This window comes from Solanum stenotomum, chromosome 11, assembly GCF_019186545.1.
Source record: "Solanum stenotomum isolate F172 chromosome 11, ASM1918654v1, whole genome shotgun sequence".
NCBI classification, from domain to species: Eukaryota; Viridiplantae; Streptophyta; class Magnoliopsida; order Solanales; family Solanaceae; genus Solanum; species Solanum stenotomum.
In genome coordinates this window covers 39,093,053-39,106,130 of record NC_064292.1, presented here as the reverse complement: position 1 = coordinate 39,106,130, position 13,078 = coordinate 39,093,053, and the positions used below count along the sequence as shown (strand labels likewise).

Genomic DNA, 13,078 nt, shown 5'->3' with positions numbered 1-13,078 from the left:
CCTTGATAGTTTGAAAATGATTCATTTAGCATACATACATGATACATTGACATTTCAAGTAGAGGATTAAAAAATATATAAGCTGACATGAAAACTCAACACAATATGTGCGACAATGCTTGTTAATTATGCTAATTTATACCTTCAAAAGTCACATAGAACAAGTGTTACTTATGCAAATATGTATTTTAAAAAATGAAGAAGAGTTGAATTCACCTGGTCCGTATCTCCTCTGATGAAAAAGCGATGCCATCATCAACAAAAAATAAACTTTCTGAAAGTAAAGTTGAAAATAATATAGTATATTATTTTCATGTATTAAGGAATATATAAGAGCAATTTGAGTACTAAATAGGAGTAATTAATATAGTGAGGATGAAGTTACAATTGATGGTGCAGTCAGAAGTCAGAACCAAATAGAGACCCAAAATATCGCTACGGAAGCTGTCAACTTAGCTAACAATTTTATATATACGTAGAATAGTAAGCTATATTGACCAAATTTGCCTATTATTTCTATTTTTAACCTTCAAGCAGAGGTCACCACCCCCCTCCCTTTTAAGAATTTTTTTTTTGAAACTTCGAAGGTTTTAAGTTTGGTTGTTCAAAATATTTGAAAAAAATATATTTTCTAAGTAAAGAAAATAAGTTGTATAAGTGATATTTCAAGTTTTTTGTTTTTTCCCTACGCACCTAATCCTCCCAAACCCCACCCCTTTACCGACCCTGAACTCCCACCATCTATTTCATCCTATCTGCATATTGTTTGTTTTAATAGATAACATATAAATGGTCTTGAAGTAATATTTTCTTGCTTACTGACCTAACACTAAAAAATAAGTAAGAAAATTACTTGTTTTCAAAATAACATTTTCATGGAAATATTTCCTTCATACCAAACACATCAAATTATTGAGAGAAAAGTATTAAAAACACCCTTAAACTCCGCATAAATTATTAATTTGAACCTCAAACTATTGACCGCCTTAAAAAAATCCTTTTACTTGATTAACTGAACTTAAATACACCTCTATCTTACAACATGAGTGAAATACAACTTTGAATTCTCACCAAGTTTAGGGGTATTTTCAATCCATCTCTCGATTTTTAATGAAGAATCTCATACTTTTATAAAAGTTTGAGACCACTTGTTCTGTCACGTGGTAAATCAGAAGTGCATCTAAATTTAATAAATCTATTAATAAGTGTAATGTAGTAATAATAGTTGAGTAGAAGATTTTCAAGAAGGCATATGGGACCTTTGCCCATTAATTTTTCCAAATTTCTTATGAAGGGACTTGGTCTTTGGTCCTCAGTCCTCACTATATGCCATTTCTAAATCCGCGTTTTCCTTTACTTTGATTCTTCTTTCAAATCACCTCTTCTTAAAGCTACTACTTCAAACATCTCATTGACAAAAACCCCTTTTTCTAAAAACACCATGAAAGCATCTTTCATCTCACCATTTCTATGGCCATTCTTGTTCAAAAAACTCACTTTTTCTTTTCTTTAATTTTCATTTTTTCCCTTTCTTTCCAACCCATTTCTTCACTTTCCACTATTGCCATTTCCAAAACTTCTAATCAAACATTAGTTTGTGCATTGATTTCCTCTTCCTTATATCCCCAAGAATCATCTCTCAATTGTACTAGTTTCCCTCAGGGTATTCAAATCCCTTTAAACCCTTCTGTTTCCTTTACTGGAATTGTGGGTGGAAATGATTTCCTTTGTGGGTTAACCTCTTCTTCTAATTCAATCATGGTGTGTTGGAGGTTTTCAGATAATGGGACTGATTTGAATTATAAAAGGGTTTATATTGGCCCATTGCTTACAAATCTTGATTCTGGAAATTCCCATGTTTGTGGAATTGTTAATGGAACCAATAGGCTTCAGTGTTGGCAGTGGCATGAATTCAGTTCATCAAATAACAGTTTGATAACTTCAAATCTTGCTGTTGGAGAAGATTTTGTTTGTGGGTTGTTGCCATCGGGTCAAATTCAATGTCTAGGAAGCTTTAGAAATGTTATTGATGTTGTTCCTTCAGGGAATTACAGTGAAATTGCAGCTGGTTCTCAATATGCTTGTGCCATCTCCATGAATGGTAGTTTGGCTTGTTGGGGAAATATGGGAGGAGAAAAGCCTGTTGACCAATTCAAGTCTCTTGCTTTAGGTGATGCTAGGGGTTGTGGTTTGAGGGTTAATGGGAAAGTGGTTTGCTGGGGTGAAAATGGTTTTAGTCTCCCTTCAACTTTGAGTGATATATCTTTTGAAACATTAGAAGCAAAACGAGATATTTTTTGTGGCATTGCCACCTCAAATTATTCATTGTTCTGTTGGGGAAATGAGATTTTCAATTCAAATCCAGTAGTCTTTGAAGAAGTTGTTCCAGGACCATGTGCCATTTCATGTCCTTGTGCACCTTTAGATAACTATGCTAGGTTTTGTGCTCAAGAGCTAATGATATGTGAACATTGTGTTTGGCCAGGATTTGGTCAGAATCCCCCAATTGTTAACGGGTCAGGTCCTTCGCCACCGTCAGTATCCCCACAGCCAACGCCAATGCCATCTCAGTGGAATACGAGAAATGTGGCATTTCTAGTGGTAGGTTGTGTTGGGTCCTTAATGATGTTGAGTGTTCTTGTTATAATGTTTCTCAAGTATTGCAAGATTAGAGGATGCAGAGTACACGACTCTGGCCGCCTTGATGAGGTTGGGACACCTCCACAGCAAGGCAGCCAGGCATCTCAAGTTCAAGATCAATTAGGTCCTCAGCCATCAATCTTGGAAAAAAGACCAAGTAAATTCCTTAGCATGGGAAATGGGGGTCACTTAGAAGAATTTTCCTTGCAAGTGTTACTTCTAGTGACGAATAACTTCTCCGAAGAGCACAAAATCGGGACAGGAAGTTTTGGATCTGTTTATCATGCTACATTAGATGACGGTCGCGAAGTAGCCATAAAAAGGGCAGAGGCTTCAGCCTCATCTTCCTATGCTGGTGGTTCAAAGTATAGACAAGAGGACAAAGACAGTGCATTCCTCAATGAGCTAGACTTCTTGTCACGACTCAATCACAAGAACCTCGTTACACTATTTGGCTATTGTGAAGACAACAACGAACGTGTCTTGGTTTTCGAGTACATGAACAATGGCACTCTCCATGACCATCTCCACAAGCTTGAGACCTCATCACTAATATCATGGACTGCTAGGATCAAGGTAGCATTGGACGCAGCCCGTGGGATCGAGTACCTCCACGAGTACGCAGTCCCAGCTGTCATCCACCGAGACATCAAGTCATCCAACATATTGCTCGACACCAATGGGAACGCCAAGGTGTCTGATTTCGGACTGTCCCTAATGGGACCACAAGAGGACGAATCACACCTTTCTTTGCGTGCAGCGGGGACGGTGGGTTACATGGACCCTGAGTACTACAGATTGCAACAACTGACAACAAAAAGTGATGTGTATAGTTTTGGAGTAATGATGCTAGAGTTGTTGTCAGGTTACAAGGCGATTCACAAGAATGAGAATGGTGTACCAAGGAATGTGGTTGATTTTGTCGTGCCATACATAGTACAAGATGAGATTCATAGAGTATTGGATGGTAGAGTACCACCACCAACACCATTTGAGATAGAGGCAGTGTCATATGTAGGTTATCTTGCAGCTGATTGTACTACATTAGAAGGTAGAGATCGACCAACAATGACTGAAATTGTAAATAACCTTGAAAGAGCCTTGCAAGCATGTTTGACAACTCCAAATTTCTCTCGATCCAACACCGATTCATCCACATAATCATATCATTACTTGGCTTTGGATTGTGTATATTGTAATTACAACATTTTTCTTATTTGTATTTAATCATTTTCTCAAACTTTACACACCATTTCTTTCCTAAATTTATCCTTGTTTACTCTATTGGTTTCGATTCAAGCCACTTTTTAGCTTGCTAAGAAAAATAAAATTGACCAACTATTTGGATAATTAGATTAATCTTTATAGAAAAAATTGTCATTCTGATTAACAGTAAAATTTGTAAAAAATGGTTTAAGGCAAGCGGGTTAATATCGATCATGTTCTTACCCATTCTGACTTAACCACGTGTCATGGACTGACCCATCCTTTTTCGACACCGCCAACCCCCAATTCAATTAGAAAATTGATCTTGAGCAATTACATTACAAGTAATGTTCGGTATAATTTTCTTCACCAAAAATAGTAAAACAATATACATTTTATTGCAAGTCAAAATTTACATTACTTTGAACCTAGTGAAGTAAAGAAAAACCAAAACATTTTATGTAAATAATACCTACCACCAAGTGAACAATGTGGATGACAGAATTGGTTAATATAGAATTTTCTATACATTTTTATTACAATATCAAAGTAGGTTTTGGCAATTAATACCTAAAGTCAAAGAGGCAAACATTGAAAAACAAATAAACTATAGAGTTTACCAACTAGTTTGGTCCCTTTTTTGGTTTTGTAGAGTGATTAGGTCACATAATAGAGAAAATGTGCATAGAAATATGTACATTATAATCTTCCAATTGACCCATCTTTTCTTGTTTTGTATGCTTGAACTAGCCTTAAGTTATTTTATAGTTTAACTATCATTAAAAGGTCTAAGCATTAGTGTGTACTTGAAGAAATTTTGTATATAAAGTTTCTAGATATTAAAAGAGCATGTATTGGTTCCAAATTATTGAAAAGTATTTATGAAGAAAAAGTCAACTTGGTATGACAAAGGCAGATAGTAAGGTCACCTTCTTCTCTTTTTAGTTTAATATTTTTGGCCAAGTCAAGTCACCATAATTGCAAATTCAATTATTTGATGTACTCTTACCGCGCCAAGTTTTCCTACTTAACCACACCCCATGGAGCTCCGACTAAAGTTGGTTGCACATTGCAGCCTACATGAACAATTTTGGAGCACTCTCAACATGATTTCTTCATATACAGGGCTCAAATTTGAAATATTTAATTAACAATAGAGCAGTCTCATTACTTATATGTGTAAAAACTATTAAATACATATAAATAATAAATTTTAAATTCATTAAATTAAAAGGATTGTTATAAAATCAAAACACAAATTCTTAAAATTATGAATAAGCCTCTGCAGTCTACAGGAACCATTTTGGGGCACTTCCAACATGATTTTCTATATATTCAGAGCTCAAACTCGAGACATGTGATTAACGATGAAGCAGTCTAACTACTTATATGTGTGAAAATTATTAAATACATATAAATTTTAAATTATTAAATTAAAAGGGTTGTTATAAAATCAAAGCACAAATTCTTAAAATTATGAATAAGCCTTTATTTTCAAAGCATTCAGCTCGCAAAAGAAAAGGACCTAACCCATTGAAATTTAACGTCCAATAGTAAATATTTTATTTCTTTTAAATAATACAAATGTCTTCTATGTACACAACTTGATGATTGCAAGTTTTGTTTTTTACCTAGATGAGCTAGACAGTCTATAATATGTCACGTTTACAGGGAAGCAATATTTTATACTATTAGGGGTCGTTTGGTACAAAGATCAATAATGCAAGGATTAGTAATGCAGGGATTGGTAATGCAAGAATTATTTTTATCAAGTATTTGGTTCATTGTTTCTCACCTAGTTTTGTGTGTGGTTTAAAGCTCTACAAAAATAATTCTTTCCAATTATACCCTTGAGTTATTATGGGATTTTCTATTTCATGTAGTTGGGTCAAGGTAGATAATTAACGGACAATATTATTTTTTTATAGCATTTTAACTAGCTAGGAGAATAAAATTTTTATTGCCATGTTAACTATTTTCTCACTTAAATTATTTTAGGGTAAATAATTGTCATCTTAATAAATTGGAGTTAATATCTCAAAAGGTCACACAACTATAATAATTTATAGAGAAAATTTATTGAACTTTGTTTTGTATCAATAAATTAAAAAAAAAAAACACTCTTTATCATAAAATAAAATAAAAATAGAAAAATAAACTAAACTATTTTTATACTCGAGATGTTTTTAAAAAAAAATTATTTTGAAAATTGATTAGATCCTTATGGAGGAAACGATCATCATCATATAAAATTAAATTATTTGGTCTAATTTGAATAATTTTTATTTTATTTTTTTCAGTGTAATAGTTTCTTAACTAATATATAAAACTGTTATCTGAAAGAAAAATTCATTTGAAAGTAGGTGAAAACTCAATTTTAATGCATTGCTTAACTTGTATTTCTGATCTCTTTCATGAGTGGATTTCCATAATTTCTGCGGATGCTACTTGGTAACCAGGTCCAAGTTGTGCAAATGAAGATAATAATCTATCTTTAGGCAATACAAACACACACACACACACACATATATATATATGCTCTTGTGTTAGATTACTTGTGTATAATATTTCAATGGACTTTCGTTAAAAGGCAATATTTGACTTATGAATTGTTCTTAAATTCATACATCAACATTAGCATATCAGTCGGATTATAATATTTTNATGAATTATTCTTAAATTCATACATCAACATTAGTCTATCAGTCGGATTATAATACTTTATATTAATAATAAATAGATTAAATAACTCATATTTTAGCAACAAAAAACTTTGTCTAAATAATAAAATTCGTAAGCTAATTTATTTAAATAAATTTATTAGTATAAATATAAAACATAAAATCAAGAAAATAAATAAAATGATTAAAAGGATTTAAGGGGGTATTTTTGTCTTTACCTAGATTAGTCTCGTGGTATTAGATCTCATGTATTACTAATACCACCAAATGAAAAGTATTAGTTATACACCCTATAATACCATGTTGGGTGTACAACTAATCCATGGATTAGTTATACATAGACCCAAAATTCTTACCAAACATAGTACTAAATAATACCACACATAATAGTTGGACTTTTTCTCCTAATACTCCCTGCCAAACGACCCCTTAGTCTCTGTTTTACATATTTATCTCAAATAATAATGTATTTATTATATTTTTCATACAATCAACATATTTTAAAAGTTTAGAAATTGATATTGTGCAACATAAAAAATTTGTTGTAATGAAATAAGAAATTCTTGCTAAATAAATATAATAAATCATCGAACTTATCACATATAATTATAGTCATATCTTGTCATGCGATTATAATGTGACCAAAATTGAGAGAAGAAAAAAAATGACAAACATAAATACAATTAAATATGATAATAGGTAGATGAAGAAGGAATTAAATAAAAGAAGAGACTTTGAAATCAACAATTGAACACTACCATTTATCATGATTTATATGATGTTGTCCAATATTGTCTTAATTTATACTCCCTCTATTCCTATTACATGTCGTCCTTATTAAAAGAAAATAGATGTTCTTTAATAGTTATGATCATTTCACAAAATCAATACATAAATAATATCCCCTCTGTCTCAATTTATGTGACTTACTTTCCTTTTTAGTCAGTCTAAAAAAGAATGACACATTTCTATATTAAATAACAATTTAACTATAAAATATCTATTTTACCCTTAATGAAATGATTTTCATTCATACAAATTTCTATCATTCATTTCGGAGCACAAGTTTTAAAAGTCTTCCACTCTTTCTTAAACTATGTGCCGAGTCAAACTACCTCACATAAAATGGGACGGGAGGGGGGGGGGGATACTATTTTTCCTATTTTACCTTTGAGAGTTATTAACCTGAAAATATGAATTAGGAAAACTAAATGATTAATTCATGTAACTAATGATTAATTCATGTTTGTTGGTCAAATAAATTAATTTATGTACATTTATCGAAAACTTGTTTTCAAGAGAATACTAAATAAGGGTGCAATGAGAACTTACCTAATTTCTTAAGGGACGTGAAATCTAATATGATGGCGTATAAATAAAAAGGGAGTAGTTTACAAGACCAACTTTTTCCTTCATTAAATATGAGAAAATGAAAAGATTAGAGTTTCATAAATTAATTTGTAGAAATGAAGGGTCTTGAAACCATGATCTATTAATTTTCATCTTTCTTAATATTTTCTCATTTAATTGCATTTAAAAGTCCATTCAACTTTTGACTTAACACCTTTCCATTAGTATTAAGTATAATATATATGATACTCCCCTCGTCCTATATTAGTTGATCACTTTTTCATTTTGTACAATGCTTGAAAAATCATAAATAAGAAGATAATTTTACTAATTCACTCCTTAAAAAACTTTTTGGAATTTTTACAAACAAATGTGATCACTTTCAAAAGAATTTATTGCAAGGGTAATATAAAAATAAATAAATCAATGCTTTCTTGATTTAATTAGTAAGGTGGACAACTAATATGTGATAATTGTTTCTAGTATAATGATCAACTAACATGAGATCGGAGAGGGGGGGGGGGGGTTATTTAATATTCGATTTAGCTAATTAAATATTTAATTGAGTGTAAAAGTTAAATGGTAATTCAACTTTGCACTTTGGAGCTTCATACTTTTAATAATACTAGTATCTAGAAATGTGTGTTGCACGTTTATTCCAAACAATAATGTATTCATCACATCTCCCACACAATCAACAAATTAAAAATTCAGAAATTGATATCGTACAATATAATATTAAAAAATTATTGTGAAGAAATAAGAGATTGTTACCAAACAAATATAGTGAATCCAGGGTCGTCTTAACCCCTAGGCCACTAAAGCCATCGCTTGGGGTCCCATATATTTTGAGGCCCCCATTTTTGAAAAAACAATTACTTATATATGTTTTTTTTTTTTTGTAAAAATAAATTATATGTACTATGAGTGTTATGATTTCTGCTAAGAAAATTGCATATGAGATGAAAATAAACCTGAATTTCGTAAGAAACAATTTGATGAAAATATAGATAGCGAAATCACTAAGTCCCTTGAAGAATCTTTTAGAGTTTATTGTTTTATATATGTAGGGTAGATCAAACTATTTTTTCACTTCAACATAGATTTGAACCAATTGAAGCATATGGAAATATTTTTGATTTCTTATTTAGTGGTAAAATATTGAGATCACTAGATGATGAGAATTTTAAAAATATTGTCTTAACTTTGAACTTTCTTTAACATGTAATAGATGATTTAGATTTATTTTTTGAATTAAAAGTGTTAAGAGAAATAATACAAGTAGAAGATTATAATGATCTAATGAAGATACTCAATCAAATAAAAAGACTTGATTCTTTTCCAAATACACATATTACTTATAATACTATTAATAGTTCTTGCAACCGTTGCCTTGGCCGAAAGAAGTTTTTCCGAAATTAAAATTGATTAAATTTTCTTTAAGATCAACAATGTCTCAAGAGAGATTGAATATATTAGCTATATTACCATTAGAAAAATAATTATTAAAACAAATTGATTATAAAACAGTATCTAATGACTTCGCATCTAAAATATTTAGAAAAATAGATTTTAAATAAAAGTATATATGATGAACAAAATAAAATATTAAGGCCCCTCTCTTCAGTTTCGCTTTAGGCCCCCAATGTTGTTGAGTCGGCCCTGAATGAATCATAGAACTTATCACATATAATTATAGTTATATCTTGTCATGCGATTATGATTTATGATGCCACCAAAATTGAGAGAGGAAAAAAATGACGAACATAAATACAATTAAATGTGGCAATATGCAGATGAAGAAAGGATCACATAAAAGAAGAGATATTGAAATCAATAATTAAACACTACTATTTTTTATTACTTGTCTATATGTCAAATACGTAATTTATAGTTTGCAAGACTAACTTTTCCCGTCATCTTCAATATGAGAAAATGAAAAGATAAATAGTTTCTAATTTTAATTTGTAGAAATAATGAATGGTCTTGAAACCACGAACTTTTTGTTTTCATCATTCTTAATTCTTTCTCATTTTATTGCATTTAAAAGTTGATTCAATGCTTGATTTATCACCTTTTTAATTTTAGTATTTAGTAAAATATACATGATATTATTTAATATTTAAGTAATTAGATATTTAATTTAGGAATAAAATGGTAATCTAATTTTACATTTTAGAGCTTTCACTTTTAATAATATATGATAATATATGATATGATGATATTTGTACAAGGTTGACTACAACAAAAATACATCCAGATAAGATATGAGAAGGATATATACATATCTTATTTCTATCGCATGAAGTAGAGGAGTTATTTTCGATAGACCCTCAATTCAAGAAAATTAAATTATTTTTCATAACAGATTTGAAAAGAAATGCAAGAATAAGTAAACATTGATAAAATTATTGAAGAAATGGAAGTATCGATAAAAAATAATAATAAAGATAATCAAAGTAAAATAACAACAATAGTAATCAAATTAAAGAAATAAGAATATGTTAGCATAATAATAATAATATTGGTAAGAGAGCATATAGGTGCTCCAGCCTAGAATCAAGCTCTACTAAAGTCGTTTGACTACCTACTAACCATCTATTCTAATTCTTAACCTTGATGCTCTTCTAACTAGGGTCAAGTCCTTATAAACTAAAAACGTGTCATATCATGTCTAATCATTTTTTCACAATTCTTTCTCGATTTGCTTCTACCTCTTCTATCAGCGTCAAGCTCTCACATCTCCTCACTAGTTCATATATGCTCCTCCTCTTCACATTCTCAAATCATCTCAGTCTATCTTTGTGAATCCTATTTACAATAGAGACCACTCCCACTTTGCCACATATATCTTAGTTCCTAATTTTATCTCTCCTAATATACCCATCTATAGGGGTGGATATGGTATGACATGATACGGTATCTGAAACTTCGCTATCGTAATTTTGTATTCGGTTTTTAAAACTATTATATCATTACCGTACCAATTTAATTCGACATGGTTCGACATTTTGAAGTTCAGTTTCGATATTTTGCGGTGTGATAAATCGATAACCATAGTTTGTTCAACTTCAATTAATATATACTCGTATAATAAAACATTATGACTTCAACAATTCAAAAAAAGGTTTTAATTAATGAGTTGTATCATACTAACACATTACACATGTAGAAATATATATCCAAAAGAAAGTACAAACAACTCCTTTTGGTAATCAATTACATTTAAAATACATTTCAATCAAAATAGAAAAGTCACAACTTCAACTTCTAAACATTTAGTCATCCTCATTTACAAAAAAATAAAAAAAAAATCTCTATTAATTCACAAATAACTTATTACATCCCACAAACAAAAGACTGGTGCATACTATAGCAAGGATTCAAACCTAACATCTAGCTCCAAGATGTTACTTCTCCCTTGTTATTATTATTATTATTAAACAATGGAGTTGATTTTTTATTTTTATTTTCTCCCTTCAAGCATTCATATAATAGGGCGAATTACACAAAATATTCATTAGGGTATATTTTCCCTATTTTTTTATACAAAAAATAGCCCACTTAAAAAAAAGGATTATATATTACGTGATGACTCTTCTTCGTTGCCGCTGTTGTTGATGCTTGTTCTCAAAATAAAAAATCCACATATCATAAACGTGAATTATTTCAAGCGAATTATATATTAAAAGACTCAAAATATTGAGAGAATTTCGTATCTAAAATTTTGGGACTGTTTAGATGTGATTTTGAGTTGATCAAGATTGAATAAGTCAATGTATATGTCATGTATAGTTAAGCTATATTCACCTTTTTGAGTGTATCATAATGTATAGTCAGTGTATAGCTATGTATAGATAAACTATATTGTATAGTCCGTGTTTATTATCTATGACTTTTGACAAGCTATAGTGTATATATAGTCAGTGTATACTCGTATGACTTTTAACAATTTTTTTATGCAATAAAACATGACTATATTTGTTGTAACCTAATTACTTTATTGTATATATTTGAAATTATCCCCATATAATAGCCTAAAATATAGAGGAAAAATAATTCTAAAATAATCGTGTGGATGTGCTTGGTTGGTCAAATATTTTTTCTAAAATAACACAAGTTCCTTAAAAATGAGGAAAATGACTTTCCTAATGAAATTAATTAAAAAAAAATTACACAAGTGAAGTTCCAAGTTTATTGTCTCCTCCCACCCACTCAATCCTCCCAACGCACGCCATCCCTAAATGCCCACTGCCATCCTATTCCACCTCTATAGTATTTTGTTAGATAACATATAAATGCTTTTGGAATAATATTTTCTTGCTTTGTTACCGAATACTAAAAAATAAGTTAAAAACCCCTTTGCTTTTGAAGAAAACATTTTCCTTTCTACCAAACACATTTAATGCAAGAAATTGACAAAAAATAATGTTTAAGAAAGCACTATTTAACCAAAAGTTCTTTTTTAAAAAAAAGACACAATCTTTAATACACAGATATAGTTTTCCTAATAAATTATCATCTCAACTCAATAATTCGTTTGAAAATAGGACTCTGTGAAAACATGTACAAACTCAATGTCCTTCTAGTTTTCACATTGATTGGAGTATTTCATTCATCAATTAACTATGTTCTTTATTCATTACTTATTCTATAAAATCTGATTTTGAAAAAAAATATCAACAAACAAATTAAAAATAAAAGATGAGAAAAAATTCAAAAATAATCTTGAAAGTTGAAGCTTCAACAAATTTTATCAAGGAAGATGACATTTCAAAAAGTTCAAAGGAAAATTTAGATCAATTTGAAATAATGAAATTTGAATATTTTGTGATGTTATCATATTTGCTTTAAGAATTTATATATAAAAATATAAAAAAACATTTTACACAAAATATATAGAAAAATTGAGGTGGAAAAAACTTGATTTTTAAATTTTTTTGGATCAATTGGTGAAAAAAATTGGCTCCAAAAATAAACTCTAAAATTTAAATAGTCATCCAAATGCATTTATATTTTTGAAATCTAACATTTCATCATTTATTACAAAGTTATCATAGGCAAACATTAAATAAGGGTATAAGGGTAAAATTACCTTATTTCTTAATGCAAGTGCAAATAGAAAAGGTGACATATAATATGGGACGGAGGGAGTATAAAAATAACATGAGATGCTGCCACTAGAGATATAATTTCTTCTG

The 13,078-nt window shown here is 30.0% G+C and overlaps 1 protein-coding gene across 1 annotated transcript; it reads left to right on the top strand.

The window, feature by feature from the left end:
• The first annotated feature begins 1,294 nt into the window (after positions 1-1,294).
• Positions 1,295-3,867, top strand: LOC125844858 (serine/threonine-protein kinase-like protein CCR4). Its single transcript, XM_049524215.1, has one exon. The coding sequence runs from the start codon at positions 1,471-1,473 to the stop codon at positions 3,799-3,801; it is 2,331 nt and encodes a 776-aa protein (XP_049380172.1). The 5' UTR covers positions 1,295-1,470; the 3' UTR covers positions 3,802-3,867.
• Positions 3,868-13,078: the final 9,211 nt, after the last annotated feature.